Source organism: Capra hircus, chromosome 23, assembly GCF_001704415.2.
Source record: "Capra hircus breed San Clemente chromosome 23, ASM170441v1, whole genome shotgun sequence".
NCBI classification, from domain to species: domain Eukaryota; kingdom Metazoa; phylum Chordata; class Mammalia; order Artiodactyla; family Bovidae; genus Capra; species Capra hircus.
The window spans coordinates 15586342-15602847 of record NC_030830.1 but is presented as its reverse complement, the minus strand read 5'-3'; the positions used below and the strand labels follow the sequence as shown (position 1 = coordinate 15602847).

The 16506-nt window shown below is 50.1% G+C and overlaps 1 protein-coding gene across 1 annotated transcript; it reads left to right on the top strand.

Moving 5' to 3' along the window:
* Nucleotides 6000–14642, top strand: FAM217A (family with sequence similarity 217 member A). Its single transcript, XM_018039031.1, has 6 exons — nt 6000–6513; nt 9697–9781; nt 9944–9957; nt 10587–10661; nt 10750–10817; nt 13006–14642. Exons 1-6 carry the CDS (start codon nt 6454–6456, stop codon nt 14216–14218), a joined length of 1515 nt encoding a protein of 504 aa, XP_017894520.1. The 5' UTR covers nt 6000–6453; the 3' UTR covers nt 14219–14642.

Below are 16506 nucleotides of genomic sequence, written 5' to 3'. Positions count from 1 at the left end.
CTGAAAGCACAACCCCCAAGAAAGATAGGAGTTGCCAAGAACTACTCCCAGAAATTGGGCAAAAATGCAAATAATGAAATCTTTTATAGGTAATCCTGGCCAGGCTCCAACTGAGCCAGGCTCACCATAGTTGGTCTGTTCCATGAACTGGCTGGACACTGCCGAATGGTCAGAAACAGGGAAAGCCACGGCAAAAACTGGGCGTCCTGCGTGGCTTTGAGGGTAAAGCATCTACCTGCAATGTGGGAGACCTGGGTTCGATCCCTGGGTCAGGAAGATCCCCTGGAGAAGAAAATGGCAGCCCACTCCAGTACTCTTGCCTGGAAAATTCCACGGATGGAGGAGACTGGGATCGAAAAGAGTTGGACACGACTCAGCAACGTCACTTCAGCTTCACATGGTGAAAGCTAGGAGTGTTTTTAAGTTTTTGTTTGTTTTTCTCCCCCTATTTTTTGGTGGCGCTGCGCAGCACGGGGGATCTTTGTTCCCCGAACACGTACAGAGCCGCGCCTCCTGCATTGAAAGTGCAGCGTTTTAACCACTGGACTGCTGGGGGGCGTGCCTGAGGGCCAGCTTTTTATCAAACGTCAAAACCCTTGGCCAGGACTGTAAGAAAGTCATGATGGTATCATGGTCCCCAGCACAGGAGACACAAAATTCCACTTCTGAATTTTCAACTTGCAATTTAAAAACTGCAACTTTAAAAAGTAAACAGAAAGATGTACTTTAAATACAAATACATTTTAAATAGGTGTGGAACTAACCAGAGCCCCTGGAATAGAGTGTGAGTCTCACAATTTCACGGGTGCCTTTGGAGAGAGAAAGGAATTGGTGGAGGGGGAGGGTAGAATATTCTGGAAGCCAGAAGTTTCTCTCTTCCAAGCAGATGTGACTGGGTTACTCTAAATCCTCTTTCACATAAATAGGGAAGAACAAACCATGTTTTAAGCCATTCAAAGGCCAAGGAAGGGAATCTATTAAAATTGATTTTTTCCAGTTCACATAAATTGACCTATATGTTCTTTTTATATTTTTTAATTGAAGTATAGTTGATTTATAATGTGCTAATTTCTGCTGTACAGTGACTCAGTTATACATATACACACACTCTTTTTCATATTCTTTTCCGTTATGGTTTATCACAGGATGTTGAATATAGTTCCCTACGCTATACAGTAAGACTTTGTTTCTCCATCTGTATATGATAGCTCACATCTGCTAACCCCAAACTCCAATCCATTCCCCCCTTGTTCCCCTCTCCCTCAGCAACCACAAGCCTGTTCTTTATTTGACCCATATGTTTTTTTAACATTTTATTTAGTATTCGAGTATAGCTGATTAACAAATAATATTGTGATAGTTTCAGGTGGACAGCAAAGGGACTCAGCCCTGCACACACGTCATCTGTTCTCCCCCAAAGCCCGCCTCCCATCCAGGCTGCCGCCTCACACGGAGCAGAGCTCCACACGCTGTGCAGCAGGTCGTTGTTGGTTTCCCATTTCATTTTTAAGACAGTGTCTGTTTTTGGCTGTGCTGGGTTTGGTTGCAGCGTGCAGGCCTCTCTCGTTTTGGCACGCAGGCTCAGTAGTGGTGGCACGTAGGCTCAGTAGTGGTGGCACGTGAGCTTAGTGGCCCTGTGGCATGTGGGATCTTGGTTCCCCGACCAGGGATCAAGCCCACATCTCCTGCACAGCAAGGTAGATGCTTAACCCCTGGACCCTGAGGGAGGTCCCGTCCATTTTTAATATAGTGGTGTGTGCGTGTCGATCTCAGACTCCCTAACTATCCCTTCCCGCCTCCATCCCCCCCACGCCCCACCCCCCAACAACCATTAGCTGGCGCTCGAAGGCTGCAAGTTGATCTATATATTCTCACTCTTTGCTCTAAATAACAGCTGTTGGAATCTTTCCAGCAATCTGAAGTTTACTGACCTTGGCTGAAATCAGGAGGCCACGATGATTACCTTTTATTTTTAAATAAACTCGGAGGAATAAGTGTTTTCTGCCACAGGTATGTCTTCTTCAAGGAGCTGGATTTCATCCCTTTGCTCTGATGATGGTGCGGTAGCAAGAACACTGTTTGGGGCAGGTGGGGTGCCAAGCCCAGCTGTGACCTTCAGTTTAGTAGCTGCATGACCTTCACTGTGGCCAAACTGCTCTCAGCCTGAGGTGCTGATGCTGAGGACACAGACCCCTCCCCTGTGAGCCTTGTTCTGAGCCCCTCTTACTTAAAATTCTGCTCTTCAGTGACCGGTACACTTACCTTTCAAAACCGAACCTGGGGTCGAGTATTATCTTCTCCCTAGAAAGGATCAGGAAGACCTCCCCTCGGCGTGCCCCTGCTCCTCCGGTCACTGTGATGCCCTGAGTTGCCCTGAAAGGCTGGCAGCCCCCCGGGTGGGGGGCGTGCGTGTTATCAGCACGATTGCTCCCACAGCAGAGCTGCTGCAGGACTGGGCGCTGGTCTTCTGGGCAGGCTGGTCTCTCATTCTTGACTTCCAGGTAACGGCAATTCCTTTCTTTGTTGTTGTTCCCGCAGAGGACTGCCGTGTCTCCCGAGCTCCTCCCACCCCCCCATTTCCATGGCGGGTATGACAAGCTCAGCTGGCTTCCCGAGGGCAAGGTGTTCAGTAACGTCCAGAGAGAGAGGATTATCTCCAGGTTCCTGAAGGAGAGCGTGCTGAAGAGAGTGTTCCGCTCCAAGCAGCTGAGGCGGGGAGGCCCCAGCTACCAGAAGGAGGACCCAAGCCACAGCTTTCCTGCCAGCAGAAAGTAAGTGCTGTGCTAAGTTGCTCACTGTGTCCAGCTGTTTGCGACCCCATGGACTGTAGCCCACCAGGCTCTATGGGTTTCTCCAGGCAAGAATACTGGAGTGGGCTGCCATTTCCTCCTCCAGGGGATCTTTCCGACCCAGGGACTGAATTCATATCTCTTAGGCCTCCTGCACTAGCAGGCAGGTTCTTCACTGTTAATGCCACCCAGAGAGTAAGTTCTGATCCCCAAACCCAAACCAAAATCCAAAGTGAGAGGGGGATATAAAGCTAAGAAAACCCAGCTATGGAGAACAGGCATCTGGAGGACAGGGAGACATATAAAGCAACTCAAACAGTAGAAATCAAATCTTGCAGAAAAATCGAAATAAAGGCGGAAACATGATTGAGACCTGGATCAAAAGTGTGAGCTGCAACAGAGGCAGGTGTGGAACGTCCTGATGTCTGTGCTTATCTTACACTGGAAAGATATTCATGCACACGTCTATCACACACCTTCTAGGAACAGGTTTTTAACAAGATTTCTTACAACACAACTGGGGCCTCCCAAATAAGGCAGGAAAGTGTTCAAGCTTAATTTTTAAAACAAAAACACAACTTCTAACTAAAAGTAACTCCATGAATATTTCTTAGAGCAGAATTATACAAATACAAGGAAGTTAGGCTATTTAAGGTAAATCTCACAAAAATGGAGTCCTAAGTTGGAGATAAATATAACTGGCCCTGACTGAAAGACAAAGCAGAGGCTGGAAAACGGGGAGGCAGGTGGAGGGTGGGGTAAGGGAAACCGAGTTACCTGGACACACTAAATGCAAGCTGCCCGTAATTGAGTCGGAGTCTTTCCCACTGTTATAGAGTCTTACGGAGAGCAAAAATCTCTGGGGGTCCAGTGGTTAGGGCGCCAGGCTTCCGCTCCCAGGGGTATGGGTTCGGTCCCTGGTCAGGGACCTAAAATCTTGCGTGCCATGCAGTACAGCCAAGGAAATGCATATTAGTAATTAGAAAAGATGGTCCTGACTTTCTGAAAGCAAGTCCATAGTTACACTGCACAAGATCCTTCAGCAGAACACGACCCGCCCCAAGCTTGGCAATACCTGGGAGAATCAAGGGAGCAGGAAGGGAATCTATGGAGCCACGGAGGGTGTCAACAGAGGGGGGCAGATGCAGAGAACTGTTCCCTTCAGGAGAACAAGAAGCTAAGCACTGTTGTTCCTGACCTTGTCCATCAGCCTGGACAATGAGAAGGAAGGTATGTCAGAGCGCTCTCCAAAGTAGTTGTCAAGAGACCGTGTCACCACAGCAAGAGAGCCCGAGGTGGGGAGAAGGCCCCTGGCCCACAGGGTGACTGGCCCGAGGAGCTCCCCTTCTGCCCACCAGGACCAGCTCCGTCCTGACCGACGGAAGAGCTTGTCCAGTGCCAAGAGACAGAGGCAACCCGGTCCTGCTTCATGGGTTAATAGGGAGGAGCGGGTTGGAAGTAAGGCTAGCAGCAGAACCAAATCCCGCAGAGGCCTGGGGCTGGTTGAGAAGGCTGGCCCCAGGACCTGAGCTGCTCTGGAAAACAGCCACGTCCAGCCTGCTCCTTGACTCTCAGGGCTGGACTAGGGGCAGACCAGCCTGCAGCCAGGCTCTGCCGAGGCTCCCCGGCTGCCACCCTGCATCCTCCACATCCACAGCTTGGCCCTTCCGCCCCTCGAGAGGCCTGGTCCCTCGCTCTCCCGGAACACCCTGTGGGGACTGTGCGGTCACTGCTGTGTTGAACATGTGATGCTAAAAACCTTACCAGCTTGGGGGAAGGGAGGCAGGGTTTTGATGCTGATGCAAAGCCTTCAAAAAGTCTCCAGAGACAGGAAGAATCATCAAACAGAGAGAATAGGAGCGTTTTTAAGAATATGTTCCGTCAAGGAAAAAAAGAGAGCATCTTAGAGGATGTGCTTATCCCTGGATGCCACAGCTTAGAAGGACCTGAAGGGATTAGGAAGCAGGTCAAGTTCTGAAGCTGAAGGAAAAGCAGAAACAGAAAGCAAGGATGGGGGCTGCATAAGCTACACACGTGACGTGCGCACACACATGTGAAACGCACACACGTGTCCACATACACACATCACTTCTGTCTTCCAGCCAGAGAACACAAAACCCTTTCCCACTTAGATATGTTAGTCAGTGTTAGCTAGGAGTATGTGGACACCCACATGTACCCAAGTCACTAGCTTTCAAGAAATTGTAAGTTGGGAAATGTAATATTTAAGGCCAGGTTACTCATTTATAAAACAAGAATCCCTAGAAGTACCGCCCTCGCTGGGCTGTTGAGTGTTACACTGGTTAATCTCTATGAAACGTTCGGCAGGAGGCCTGAACGTAGTAACCACACCACACAGAAAAACGTCACTTCGGGGGAAATTTAACCCAAACACGTACAGACTGTCTGTTATGCCAGGCACTCTGCCAGTCAGAGAAAGGCCCGGTCTCATCTTCAAGGTGTTTAAAAGGTAGCGAGTGAGAAATTTAAATCAGTAACTGATGCAACAGGTGAGCAACGAACTGAAAGCAAATCCTACTGCAAACCCAAATCGGGGTCTCGAAGGAGGGAGCAGCCTGGCTGGGCGGGGCAGGGTCCGGGTCGGGTCTGCGGTCAGGGGGCGGGGCCGGGCTGAAGGTAAGGATGGAGCCTGGACCTGCTGCAGGGTCCGGCAGGAGGCTGGGGCGGGGCCGGGGTCAAGGTCGGGGTCAGGGGTCAGGGGGCGCGGTCAAGGTCGGGGCGGGGGTCGGCGTGCAAGGGGGCGCCGCGCTCTGTCCTCCCCGCAGGCCCGCCGAGCCGGAGGCCGGGCGCGCGGAGCGGCTGGGCCGCCCGGGCGGCAGCGCGCGCGGAGACGCGGCCGGGGACGAGCCGGGGGCCAGCGGCGCCGAGCGGTAAGAGGCGGCCGGGCCGGCCGGACGCCCCCGTCCCCTCCCCTCCCCTCCCCTCCCGCCCCCGTTAGGAGGCCGGGCACCCCGCCCCGTCGCCCCCGCCTGGCGGCTCCCCGGGCGCCGAGCGTCCCCGAGCGGCGTCCCTCCCGGAGACGCCCGGCGAGCGCCCTGCTCTCCGCGGCAGCTGCCTTCGGTCTGCGTTTTTGCAGCGGGTCCGAACCCGCGCCTTAATCTGCCTCGGCAAAGCCGTGACGCTTGCTGCGCCCGCAGGCTCTGCCTCGAGCGGCGGGGGCCCGGGACCAGGGTCGTTTGGGGTGGGAAACAGGCCTTTCGGCGGAGCTGAGGCACTTGGCGGGGTGGGGGCGCGGGGCGTCTGCGCTGCCCGTGCGGAAGGTGGATCCCGCTTTCCAACGGCGCCCCTGGCTTAAATGCTGGAGAGCAGACAGCCCGGCCCTGTGTCTTTCTTCCAGACGATTCGCCAGTTTGTGTTTTACTCTTCCGATCGGATAGTAGCTGCCTTCTGGCTTCAGACCTTCGTTCCCGCCTTCTGACACTTAGGTCTTCCCGTTTTCTCTTTTTTGTGCCCCCTCCCTCTGGCTGGCTGGCCTGGGTTCCCAGTTAACCCCCTCTTGTGAGCCGGCCTGCCCTCAGGCCAGTCTCTCCTCTTCTAAAGCGTTTTCTTACCCTCTGGACGCGCTCTCTGCCTCAACCGCGGGCCTCGCCCTCCATGTGCTGCCCCACACCTGAGCAGGATTCCCAGGAAACCGAGGAGCAAGATGGGCAGAAAAGCCGGCGAGAGCAGCGGCGCCGGCCCGGGCGCGGCCGTCCCCTGGGAGGTAGGTGCAGCGGAGCGCGGGGGGCGCAGCACCGCCTCCCCACCCACCCGCCGCGCTCAGCGCCTCTGCGAGGTGCCCCGCGGGCCCCGCTGCTCTCTCTGGGAGCGGTGTGCACTCCACCTCTAGGTGCGTTCGCAAGACCAGACGGAAAAGTTCTCTTGAAAAACTTTTTAAATTTTATATTGGAGTTGAGGCGGTCGGCAGTGTTGTGTTCGCGTCGGGTGCACAGCTCAGGGAGGTTCAGCTATACATATATCCACGCTTTTTTCAATTTCTTTTCCCGTTTATTTAGAGAGTACTGCGTAGACTGCCCTGAACATTTTTACGTCCTTTAACAAAGGACAAGTTAACCAGCTTCTCTGCAAATCTCCAAACATTTCTGATTGCAATGGGATTTCATGAAACATGCCACCTTGATTCCTCGACAGTGCTCACCTGTTTAATATCCTTACATGTTTTCTGTGAAAAATATTGGCAAGGCAGGTGGATATCAAGTAGGAGGGCCCACTTCCCACCTGTAGGGAGTTTACAATGTGGCAGATGTCGTGGGCAACGGCCTTCCTTACCTGGTGACTTCGCTTCCTCTTACGCTGTGATCTCGGTGGGTGACTTAGCTTCCTCTTAACGCTGTGATCTCAATATGATCTTGGTGGGTGACTTCACTTCCTCTTCGCTGTGATCTCCCTGTGATCTCGCTGTGATCTCGCTGTGATCTCGGTGGGTGACTTCGATTCGTCTTTGCTGTGATCTCGCTGTGATCTCACTGTGATCTCGCTGTGATCTCAGTGGGTGACTTCACTTCCTCTTTGCTGTGATCTCGCTGTGATCTCGGTGGGTGACTTCACTTCCTCTTTGCTGTGATCTTGCTGTGATCTCGCTGTGATCTCGGTGGGGCAGTTTTCGTTTGCTGCCCTTTATCGTGTTACTGTAGTTCTCTCACAGGTTGTTTTGCACCTTGAAGGTGAAGGTGAAGTCGCTCAGTCGTGTCCGACTCTTTGCGACCCCATGGACTGTAGCCTACTAGGCTCCTCGGTCCATGGGATTCTCCAGGCAAGAATACTGGAGTGGGTTGCCATTTCCTTCTCCAGGGGATCTTCCCGACCCAGGGATTGAACCCAGGTCTCCCACGTTGAAGGCAAACACTTTACACTCTGAGCCACCAGGGAAGTCCCAGGGAACCAGGATTACAGAGGGGAGAGAAGCCTGAGAATCTGTCAGGAGGCTCTAAAAATACAAGTGTCTGGCCTCATCCTACTTAATCAGCATCTGTGTTTCTCTTTTTTGGCCGTGCTGGGTCTTCCTCGCCGTGCGCGGGCTTGCTCTGGCTGCGGGCTTGCTCTGGCTGCGGGGCCCGCCCTGGCTGCGGGGCCCGCCCTGGCTGTGGTGTGCGGGCGTCTCACTGTGCTGGCTTCTCTGGTTGTGGACCGCCGGCCCTAGTTGCAGCTTGCGGGCTCTAGGGCTCGGGCTCAGCTACGGTGCGCAGGCTTCGTTGCTCCCCAGCCTGTGGAACCTTACCCAGCCGAGGGCCAAACTGGTGCTCTCTGCCTTGGCAGGCAGATTCTTGACCACTAGACCACCAGGGAAACCCTCAACTGTTATTTTTGAAGAGCACCCCTGGTGATTCTCATGCAGAGACTAGATCCAAAGCATATTCTCTCAAAGAACAAAGAATTTTATTAACTTTTTTTTTTTTTTGTAAATAAAAGCCTCTGCTGCTGCTGCTGCTGCTAAGTTGCTTCAGTCGTGTCCAACTCTGTGCGACCCCATAGCCGGCAGCCCACCAGGCTCCCCTGTCCCTGGGATTCTCCAGGCAAGAACACTGGAGTGGGTTACCATTTCCTTCTCCAATGCATGAAAGTGAAAAGTGAAAGTGAAGTCACTCAGTCGTGTCCGACTCTTGGCGACCCCATGGACTGCAGCCCACCAGGCTCCTCCATCCATGGGATTTTCCAGGCAAGAGTACTGGAGTGCCATTGCCTCTAGGAAAAGATAAACCAAGGCCCACCTTCCAAAGGTCAGCTCTCCTTCCTGCCAGGAGGTAACTTCCTTGTGGATCAGTTAAATTTTCATCCTGTATTTAAGCTGGTTTGTCCCTCTTTCTCCTTAGTGCAGTGATGATGACCTAATACTACCTTTCATTGGTGTGAATGTTGCTTAAAGTTTAGTTTACAAAGGGTTTTCTCATTTGAGGTAACAAAGCTGCTGAGTTCATCCCTCAAATGTTACTTTAAAAAAAATTTCTTTCTTTCCTTGGTTTGGCTGTCCTCAGTCTCTGCCCCTGCCTGCAGGCTTGGTCTCGTTGGGGCGAGTGGCACTGCTCTCCTCGCGGGGCTGGGGCCCCCTGTCGCAGAGCCGGGCTCTGGGCACGCAGCTGCAGTGGTCCCAGTTTACAGGCTCCGGGACACAGGCTCAGCAGTTGAGCTGCATGGGCTTAGCTGCTCCGTGTGGGATCTTCCAGTATCAGGGACTGAACCCATGTCTCCTGCATTAGCAGGCAGATTCTTCACCACTGAGCCATCAGGGAAGCCCTCAAATATTAGTTTTTTTAAAAGTAAACTGCCCACCTCTTCACCTTCTCTTTTCTAGGATGCCTTACTGCAACCCTCTCCTGCACACACCCGTGCCTTTCCCCATAGCGGTCAGCGCAGTGTCTGGAACGAGGGTCCTCAGTAGATACTGCACCTTTCCTTATTCATGTCTTGCCTTAAAAAAAAAAAAAAAAAAACCAGTTCCTGCATGTTTCTCAACATCTGGAGTCTGGACTGAGATGCGGGCTAGTCAGTGTTGAGTATGTGAGGGTCAGAGAATTTTGTTCTGTTGATGGAAAGACTTTCATAGACTCTCAGATCTGATATTCAGATACATAAAATCTAGTGAATGAGCCATCGTGTGCCCAGGACACACTGAACTGGACACTTTATCATATTTTTAAAATCAGTTTTGAAACGAAGACATCAATTCTTATAAAAGCCTTTCCATTTCCTGAGGTCTTATCCAGCTGATAATAGTTGAAGGCGAACGTTTCCCACTCCTCAGAAATGCTGAGTGTCCATATGGGGTGGAGGTGGGGGTCATAGAACTTGGTGCCTTTTGTCATATTTTACCCAAAAGACCTATAAAGTCATGTACTTGGGCTTGTAAAATTTTCTTACGTTAAGTTTATTGAAACAAATATTGTTTTAGAGCTTGTCTCGCTGGAATTTGGATGCAGAAGCGCTTGTTCCTGAAAATAAAAGCCCCCCACCTGGGAGGGACAGCGCCACAGGTGGTAAGAGATCCCGGATGTGTCTGCTTATATTTATAAATATACGGAAACTTACATCCCTGTTTGTAACAGGAACAACCACTCATGTTAAAGGGGCTTGTTTTGAGCATCACCAGTTTTATGTAACTATTAATTGTCATCTTTTTCCCGTACACATTCTTTCAGGCAAAATTAACAAGGTAAGGATAAATATTTGGTTTTAAATAATTCACAGCACATCAACATAACATTGTATGTTCCTTAAAGAAAGCTTCTTTCCTCTAAGTTAAACTTTAAATTTTATTTCTATGGAGTTCTTCAAACAAGTCAAGTCAGTGCTTTTGCTTACTGTTTTACAAAGCTGCAAATAGGTCATTAAGTGAATATCTTATTATATCGCATTTTTCAATATAACAATATCATAAATGTAAATTAACATTCTAATGAATATAGTATGTTCTAGTCACTGCCTAAAGGGAGGTGGTCTCAGCTCTTAAGATGCCTTAAGGCAGTTGAAACGGTTATATTTTGAAGTAGTGAAAGAATTAGTCTTTCATCTGCTTTTTTTGATCAAAATGTGAAACAGTTAACTTAATAAAATAAAGACAATTTTAATGATAGTCAAGTCTTACTAGTTAACAGTGCTTAGTTGATCTTTTTAAATGGATTATGCTATTCCTACTGAGGTCAGTACAGACCAATATGTATATAAGGGTGAATTATCAGATTCTGGCATATATTGCTTGGTTAGAACAAGAACTGTACATTCTTAGAACAAGAGTCGGGAGTAGAGATGCTGGGTGTTTAAATGTCTTCTGCCGCTTTGTAGACCCACCTGGAAATTCCAGCAAAGCAGCTCCTGCTGGAGCTCAGTTTCTCGGAGTTCGTGCCCCAGAGAACACAGGTGGGGTTCTATCTGTCACACTCTGAAAGTATTTTGTTATTTTTAAAAAGGCATGCCGTTACTAAAACGTCTGTGGTTTTCTTCTTAGAATAGTAAACGAGGGCTGTTCCAGCTGTGGAGTTACCCTGTGAGGGAAGCAAGCACCACGGAGCTCAGGTGAGCGAGTGTTTATGACTGTGAGACAAAGATAGCTGCAGACGGATTAGCTCCTCAGTGGAAGCAGGAGGCCAAAAAGCAACCAGTAGCAAAAAGGACTGTGTGCAAAGCCCGGGGAAGCCCTGAGGAAGGGAGTGGCCGAGCGAGTGCGGAAGCCGTGAGCGGGCCTGGCCGCGGCGGGGCTGGGCGAGGAGCGGTGGGCTTCGTCCAGAGGCGAAGGAGCCCCGGCGAGAGGCGCGATGCAGGCGCCAGCGACGGTCTCTTCGCGTCCCTGCGCTGCTCCGAAGCCGCAGGGCAGCCCCGCTTGGGAGGCCTGCTGGCACTGCGTCTTTTATAGGTGGGGACAGGGGGCAGGAGACCCGCGACGGAAGGCTGAGCCGGATGTGAGAGCCCGGCCGCGCCCGCAGCCCCCTTCCTCACTTCAGACCCTGCCTGGGGCCGACTTCTGCCTTTGGGGTCTTCGGTGTGCCTGAGACCCAGCTGGGAGGCGTCTCCACATCACAGTCCAAGTGACGGGGACGCCTCCGTGCACTGAGCGCCGCCCTGTGTCGTCTGCGGAGGCTGCTGAGTTGGGCTGCTCGCCGTCCCGGTTCTGACCGTCGGGCGCTTCCCCAGCAGCCGCTGTGCCCTCCGCCGAGGGTGCTCTGCGCGCCCGGGGCGCGGCCCTGCTCGTGCTGAAGCCGAGGCAGCTCGGAGGCGTGCAGGGGGTTGCACTGGTTCGTGTGCGGGCTGATGGTGCAGATGGGAGGCGGGGGAGGCTGCTTTGCAGAGCAGGAGCTCGCAGGATGAGGTCAGGTGACGCAAGGGGACGCGATGGAGTCGGGAGGGGGCAGTGGCTGGAGCCACGGGCGCGGAACCCTCCGCCCCGGCTTAACCCCAGCTCCTCCGCTTCCGGGATGTGTGACCTCGGCCTGCCTGGGCTTGGGACCCCTGATCCGTCCAAGGGAGAAAATGAAACCGCCGACCTCGTGGGCTGTTGGGAGGACTACACAGAGTTGATGGGTGTTCACAGCTGGTGCTGGCGAGGCCTGGTGTTGGTGCAGAGTTGGAAGCTTGAGGGCAGGGAAACATTTTGCTAATGAGCTGTTTCTCCTCAATGTCGCGACATGTAAAAGCCGCGACAGCTTCCGTGAGTGTTTAAGTTTGCGGAGTGCGTTGGTGTCATTGTCTAGCCTCTCAGACCACCTCCAGGGTGGATAATTTCCACTTTGTAAGCTGGTGGCAAAGGGGTCCAGCCAGTCTTCCATATTGAGATTCCATGCTCTCTTTTCTTCTGCTACATGGATTGTCTGTTATCAAGTATAGATTTAACGTGATTTTCCTGTGATTTTTCAGAGGCAAGTCATAAAACCTAGTGCTTAGCTAAATGAATAGATCTTTACCATTTTCTGAGTTTTTGTAAACCCCTCAAGACTACTTTGTTGACTTTAGTGTAAGTTGGCTTTAAAAGAAGCAAGAAGATAACACAACTGTATATATGTCAATTAATGCATCAAATCTTTCCATGGCACTGTTTCTAGTAAGTGTTTAAAACGTGTAACTGTGAATTCAGTAGCCTATGGCCTGGCTTTTTTGCAGTTTTCATTTGAATATAATATCTAGAAGTATTACCCCTAAAATGAAAGTGTACCATCAGATGAAAATTGCTATAGACTGTATCTGGGATAATTTTTGTTTATAGCTAGACATTGTTTTGCTTCCTATTTTGGCTAATTTTTAAAAACCACAGTGGCCCAAGTAGAAGCCTTTCTTAAGTAACCTGACTACACTCTTTGAGAGTTTCCTTTTGTCTAATTCAATAAACATTTCAGTGTAATTTCAGTTTGAGGTGGAGAGCCTCCTTCTCAGACATCCTAGTTACACGTAGGGTATCTTCATAGGCGAGCAGCTATGATCAGCCACGTGTAGCCTCGTGGCCATTCGGAGTCAGTTAGCCATTTCTAGGTAGAATGGTCTAGTCACCTATGCATGTACAAAGGACTGCCCAGTTATTATTTTAATCTATACTTTTAAAAACATAGATAGTTGTATATAGTTGGAGCGTATTTGAAAATTAACATGTTTCTGTTACAGATAGAATGCCACTGGGGGCTAAACATTAGTCTTTGATAAAGCTTTCTTATTCATTATTTTAATAGCATTTTAATTCTAGGCAACCAACCATTCATTATATGAATCATTTTTTAAGGGATTTCAAAATATCTTCAATGGAAACTGGCTGTAATATGACCAATAATCCCATGAGGCTCTTCGGTGTGAACCCACTGACAGGTGCTTCAGTGGACAAGCGAGTTGGCTCCCACCCTGCACTGCGGGCACCACTGAGTCTCTGCCGTCCATATGCTGATGGAGACTCTTTCAAGGACACGAATGAGCCTCATATTAATTTATGCTCAACTGTAGAAAACAACAGTGGAGAACTTTTAACTGCTCCAAACTGGAATCTGAAGTATGGAAATAGCAGTGTGGAGGAAAATTTAACAGATGAAAGTGATTTATCAGAAAATGAAAAAGCAAACGATGCTTTACTCAGCTATTTTAAAAAGATGGACCTGAACTTAAAGCCAGAAACAATAGAAAATGTTGAAGAACCTTTCACAGAGGAACTGAATGAAGTATTTCCATATCCTGATTTTCTCCCCCCTCCTTTCAGTACTTTGGACTTGCACAAATTAGCCCTCTCAAAATCTGACAGTTGGAAAATGTCAGTGGAGACGCCGGCCAGCTCCCTGGAGCCGCTGATGGCTCGTTTGCTGGACATGGAGAGACTTCAGCACCTGACCATTCAGAGAGAAAGGCCCAGACTCCAGACCTCCTTCTGTGCCCCGGTCGCCACCGAACGACCCCCTTCCTCCAAAGCTGTCTCCAAAACGAGACAGCCCAAACCTCCTGATGCTGTGGGGCTTCAAATGGCTTGTGTAGAGAAAAGTCATGAGAAGATGAAAAACAGTTCTGGTTCTTACAAGCCTGAATACCGTGCTCCCAAGTGGAACTGGAACAGCGCTGGCAAATACAAGTGGGGTTCCAGACCAGCTCTGAAAACCTCGTCCACCCCAAAACAGGTCATCGCCGTTCATGATGACGTTAAGGATCCCAACATCTCCGTTTTAAACCCATGCCAAGAACTCACAATCAAGCCCGCCCCTGTCCAGACGACTCAGCTGCTGGTTAAAACGGTCTCGGCCAGATGCCTGCCGCCAAAGTCTCCCACACCGATTTCACCCACACCCCTGTCTTTTCCTGATGGTCACAGGGAAGAGAGCCAGGCACCGAGGGCCAAAAAGGAATTTTACCGAAAAGGTGTGGTGCTGGGCAGGCCATTCTGTGTTCAGAAGCTGAACTGCTGTTTGTCACCTTCATTAATAGCTAAGGGTAAGTGCTCACCCACTGACCAAAAATAACCTCTCTCTTCTTTCCTGCGTCTCAACATGAGCAAATCTACACCAAGAAGCCGGGCTCAAATATGGCTCCTCATTGTGAGATACAGGTATTACACAGTCACAAATATGGCTTCTCATTGTGAGATACAGGTATTACACACACACACACGTGCACACACACACTCGCTCACTCCTGTGCGTGTGTACATACACACACACACGCGCGCACATGCACACAGAATCCCTGAATGTGCTGTGGCATGGAGCTTGTCAGAGCCCCAGCTGAGATGGCTACACGTAAACCATGGGCTTCCCTGGTGACATATTTGAGTCTCTTACATGTTACGTTTCTAAGGAATGTTTCTCTTAGAAAACCATTCTGCTCAAGGTGGTTCTTTTGTTGTGATTATTTTCCAGTGTAATTCCATCATCAATAAATGGTATAACAGACTTACCACTGGTCTGATTATTTTTTTATTGCATTTTAGCCATCGAATCGGTGACTTTTCGTTATAGCTGCTTTAGCGTCTCCGGTGTTCTTTCAGATTTTACACTGATTACTGCAGGTATGGAGTGCGGCCTCCCTGTCCTATACAGGAGGTGCCTGTTGGTCATCTGCCTTACGTGTAGTAGTGACTCCAAATACATCCCTCTCTTTCGCCACTGGTAACCATGAGTTTGTTTTGTGTCTGTAGGTCTGTCTGTTCTGTGAAACAGTCCGTGCGCATCTTCTTAGATTCCGCTATGTAAGGGACATCATGACCTTCTTGGTCTCCCCCCCTCACTGGTACCCCCTTCTCTTACCCTTCTCATCTCCACACGTCTCCTTTGTCACTTTGCCCTAATCTTTGGGCATTTGTTTTGCCTTCAAAAGCTAAAGAAGTTGCTATTTTATTAAATTAACATACAAGATCCTCTGGGTCCTTCCTTGAAGCCTCAGAAACTTACCCTTCCCCAGGCCCTTGGTCACAGGCGTAGGCGTGACAGCAAGGTCACTTCTGAGGCCCAGCTACAGATAGAGGCTTGAAACCACCCTCTTCCCTCAGATTGGATAGCTTTAGGATGTTGAAGGGAAACGGAGAAAGGTCACTGATCACAGAATAGCCCAAATGTCTCCCCAAGACTACTGCTGGAGTCTTAACCCTGGGTAGTTAGCTGAAACTCAAAACAGCTGAAACTTATCACCTGGCAAACAAGGCAAAAAATGACGTAATTAGCCAGGTGGTGTGAGTGGTAAGAACCTGCCTGCCAACACAGGAGACTTAAGCAGCTCGGGTTTGATCCCTGGGCGGGGAAGATCCCTTGGAGAAGGAAATGGCAACCCAGTCCAGTCAATATTCTTGCCTGGAGAATTCCAAGGACAGAGGAGCCTGGCGGGCTACGGTCCATAGGGTGCAGAGTCGGACACAATTGAAGCGATTTTGCACACGTGCGTAACTGACATCCTTTTCTGCACTTGAGAATCAGGCAAACAAGACAGTCCTGCTTTCTCTTGGAGCCCTGAGGAAACAGGGTCTTTGGGAGGGGCCCAGGGCTCCACTCTGAACACAGTATCCCAGGTGAGTTTGATGCAGGTGGCTCTTGGAACAGTTGGAAAATGCTATACAAAGTGAGAGGCCTGGTGCAGCCCGCCTGGACCGGAGTCTGGGTATTTAAAGGGGTAGTGGGCTTTGGTTTTAGTGGATGGTTGGTGAATTCAAATTAACACTTCAAACATCACCTAGGAAAGGAAAACTAGAAAAGCCTTCCTACCCCCAACCCCCTCCCACAAAGGCAGTCACTATTAAGTTTTTGCGTATCATCTCCCCACTAAGGTGGCATGCTAGAGTGGAGATTAAAGGGCGATTCAAATCAATGTTGAAGAGGCGGCTGTCATTTGTTTCCTCCAACATATCATTAGGAAAAGAACACAATTCAAATAGTACTTAAGAGGCAGGGGCCAGGGTATGCTTAGTTTTTAGGTTAATTTCAAAGGAAGTTCTGGACCCTTACAACAGCAAAAAAAAAAAAAAAAAACTTAATTGTTCAGGATCCCTTATAATAGACTTTTACTTGAATCCCACACAATTAGGCTCATTAGCCAAATGGTGTTAACAGCCTTTCCACCGATTTTCACAGAAATGGGCCTGAGCTTTAACTCAATTCCGACCCGTTTCCCCACCGGCGCATCCTTCTTTCCTACAGCTCTGCGCCCTGAACCTACACACCAGCGCGCTCGCCATCTCATTTCGACCTTCGCCTGTGTGCATCCCAGGCAGGCCCTCACCTTCAGCGCTGAGATCTCATCTTCATTCATTAACCCTTCAGGG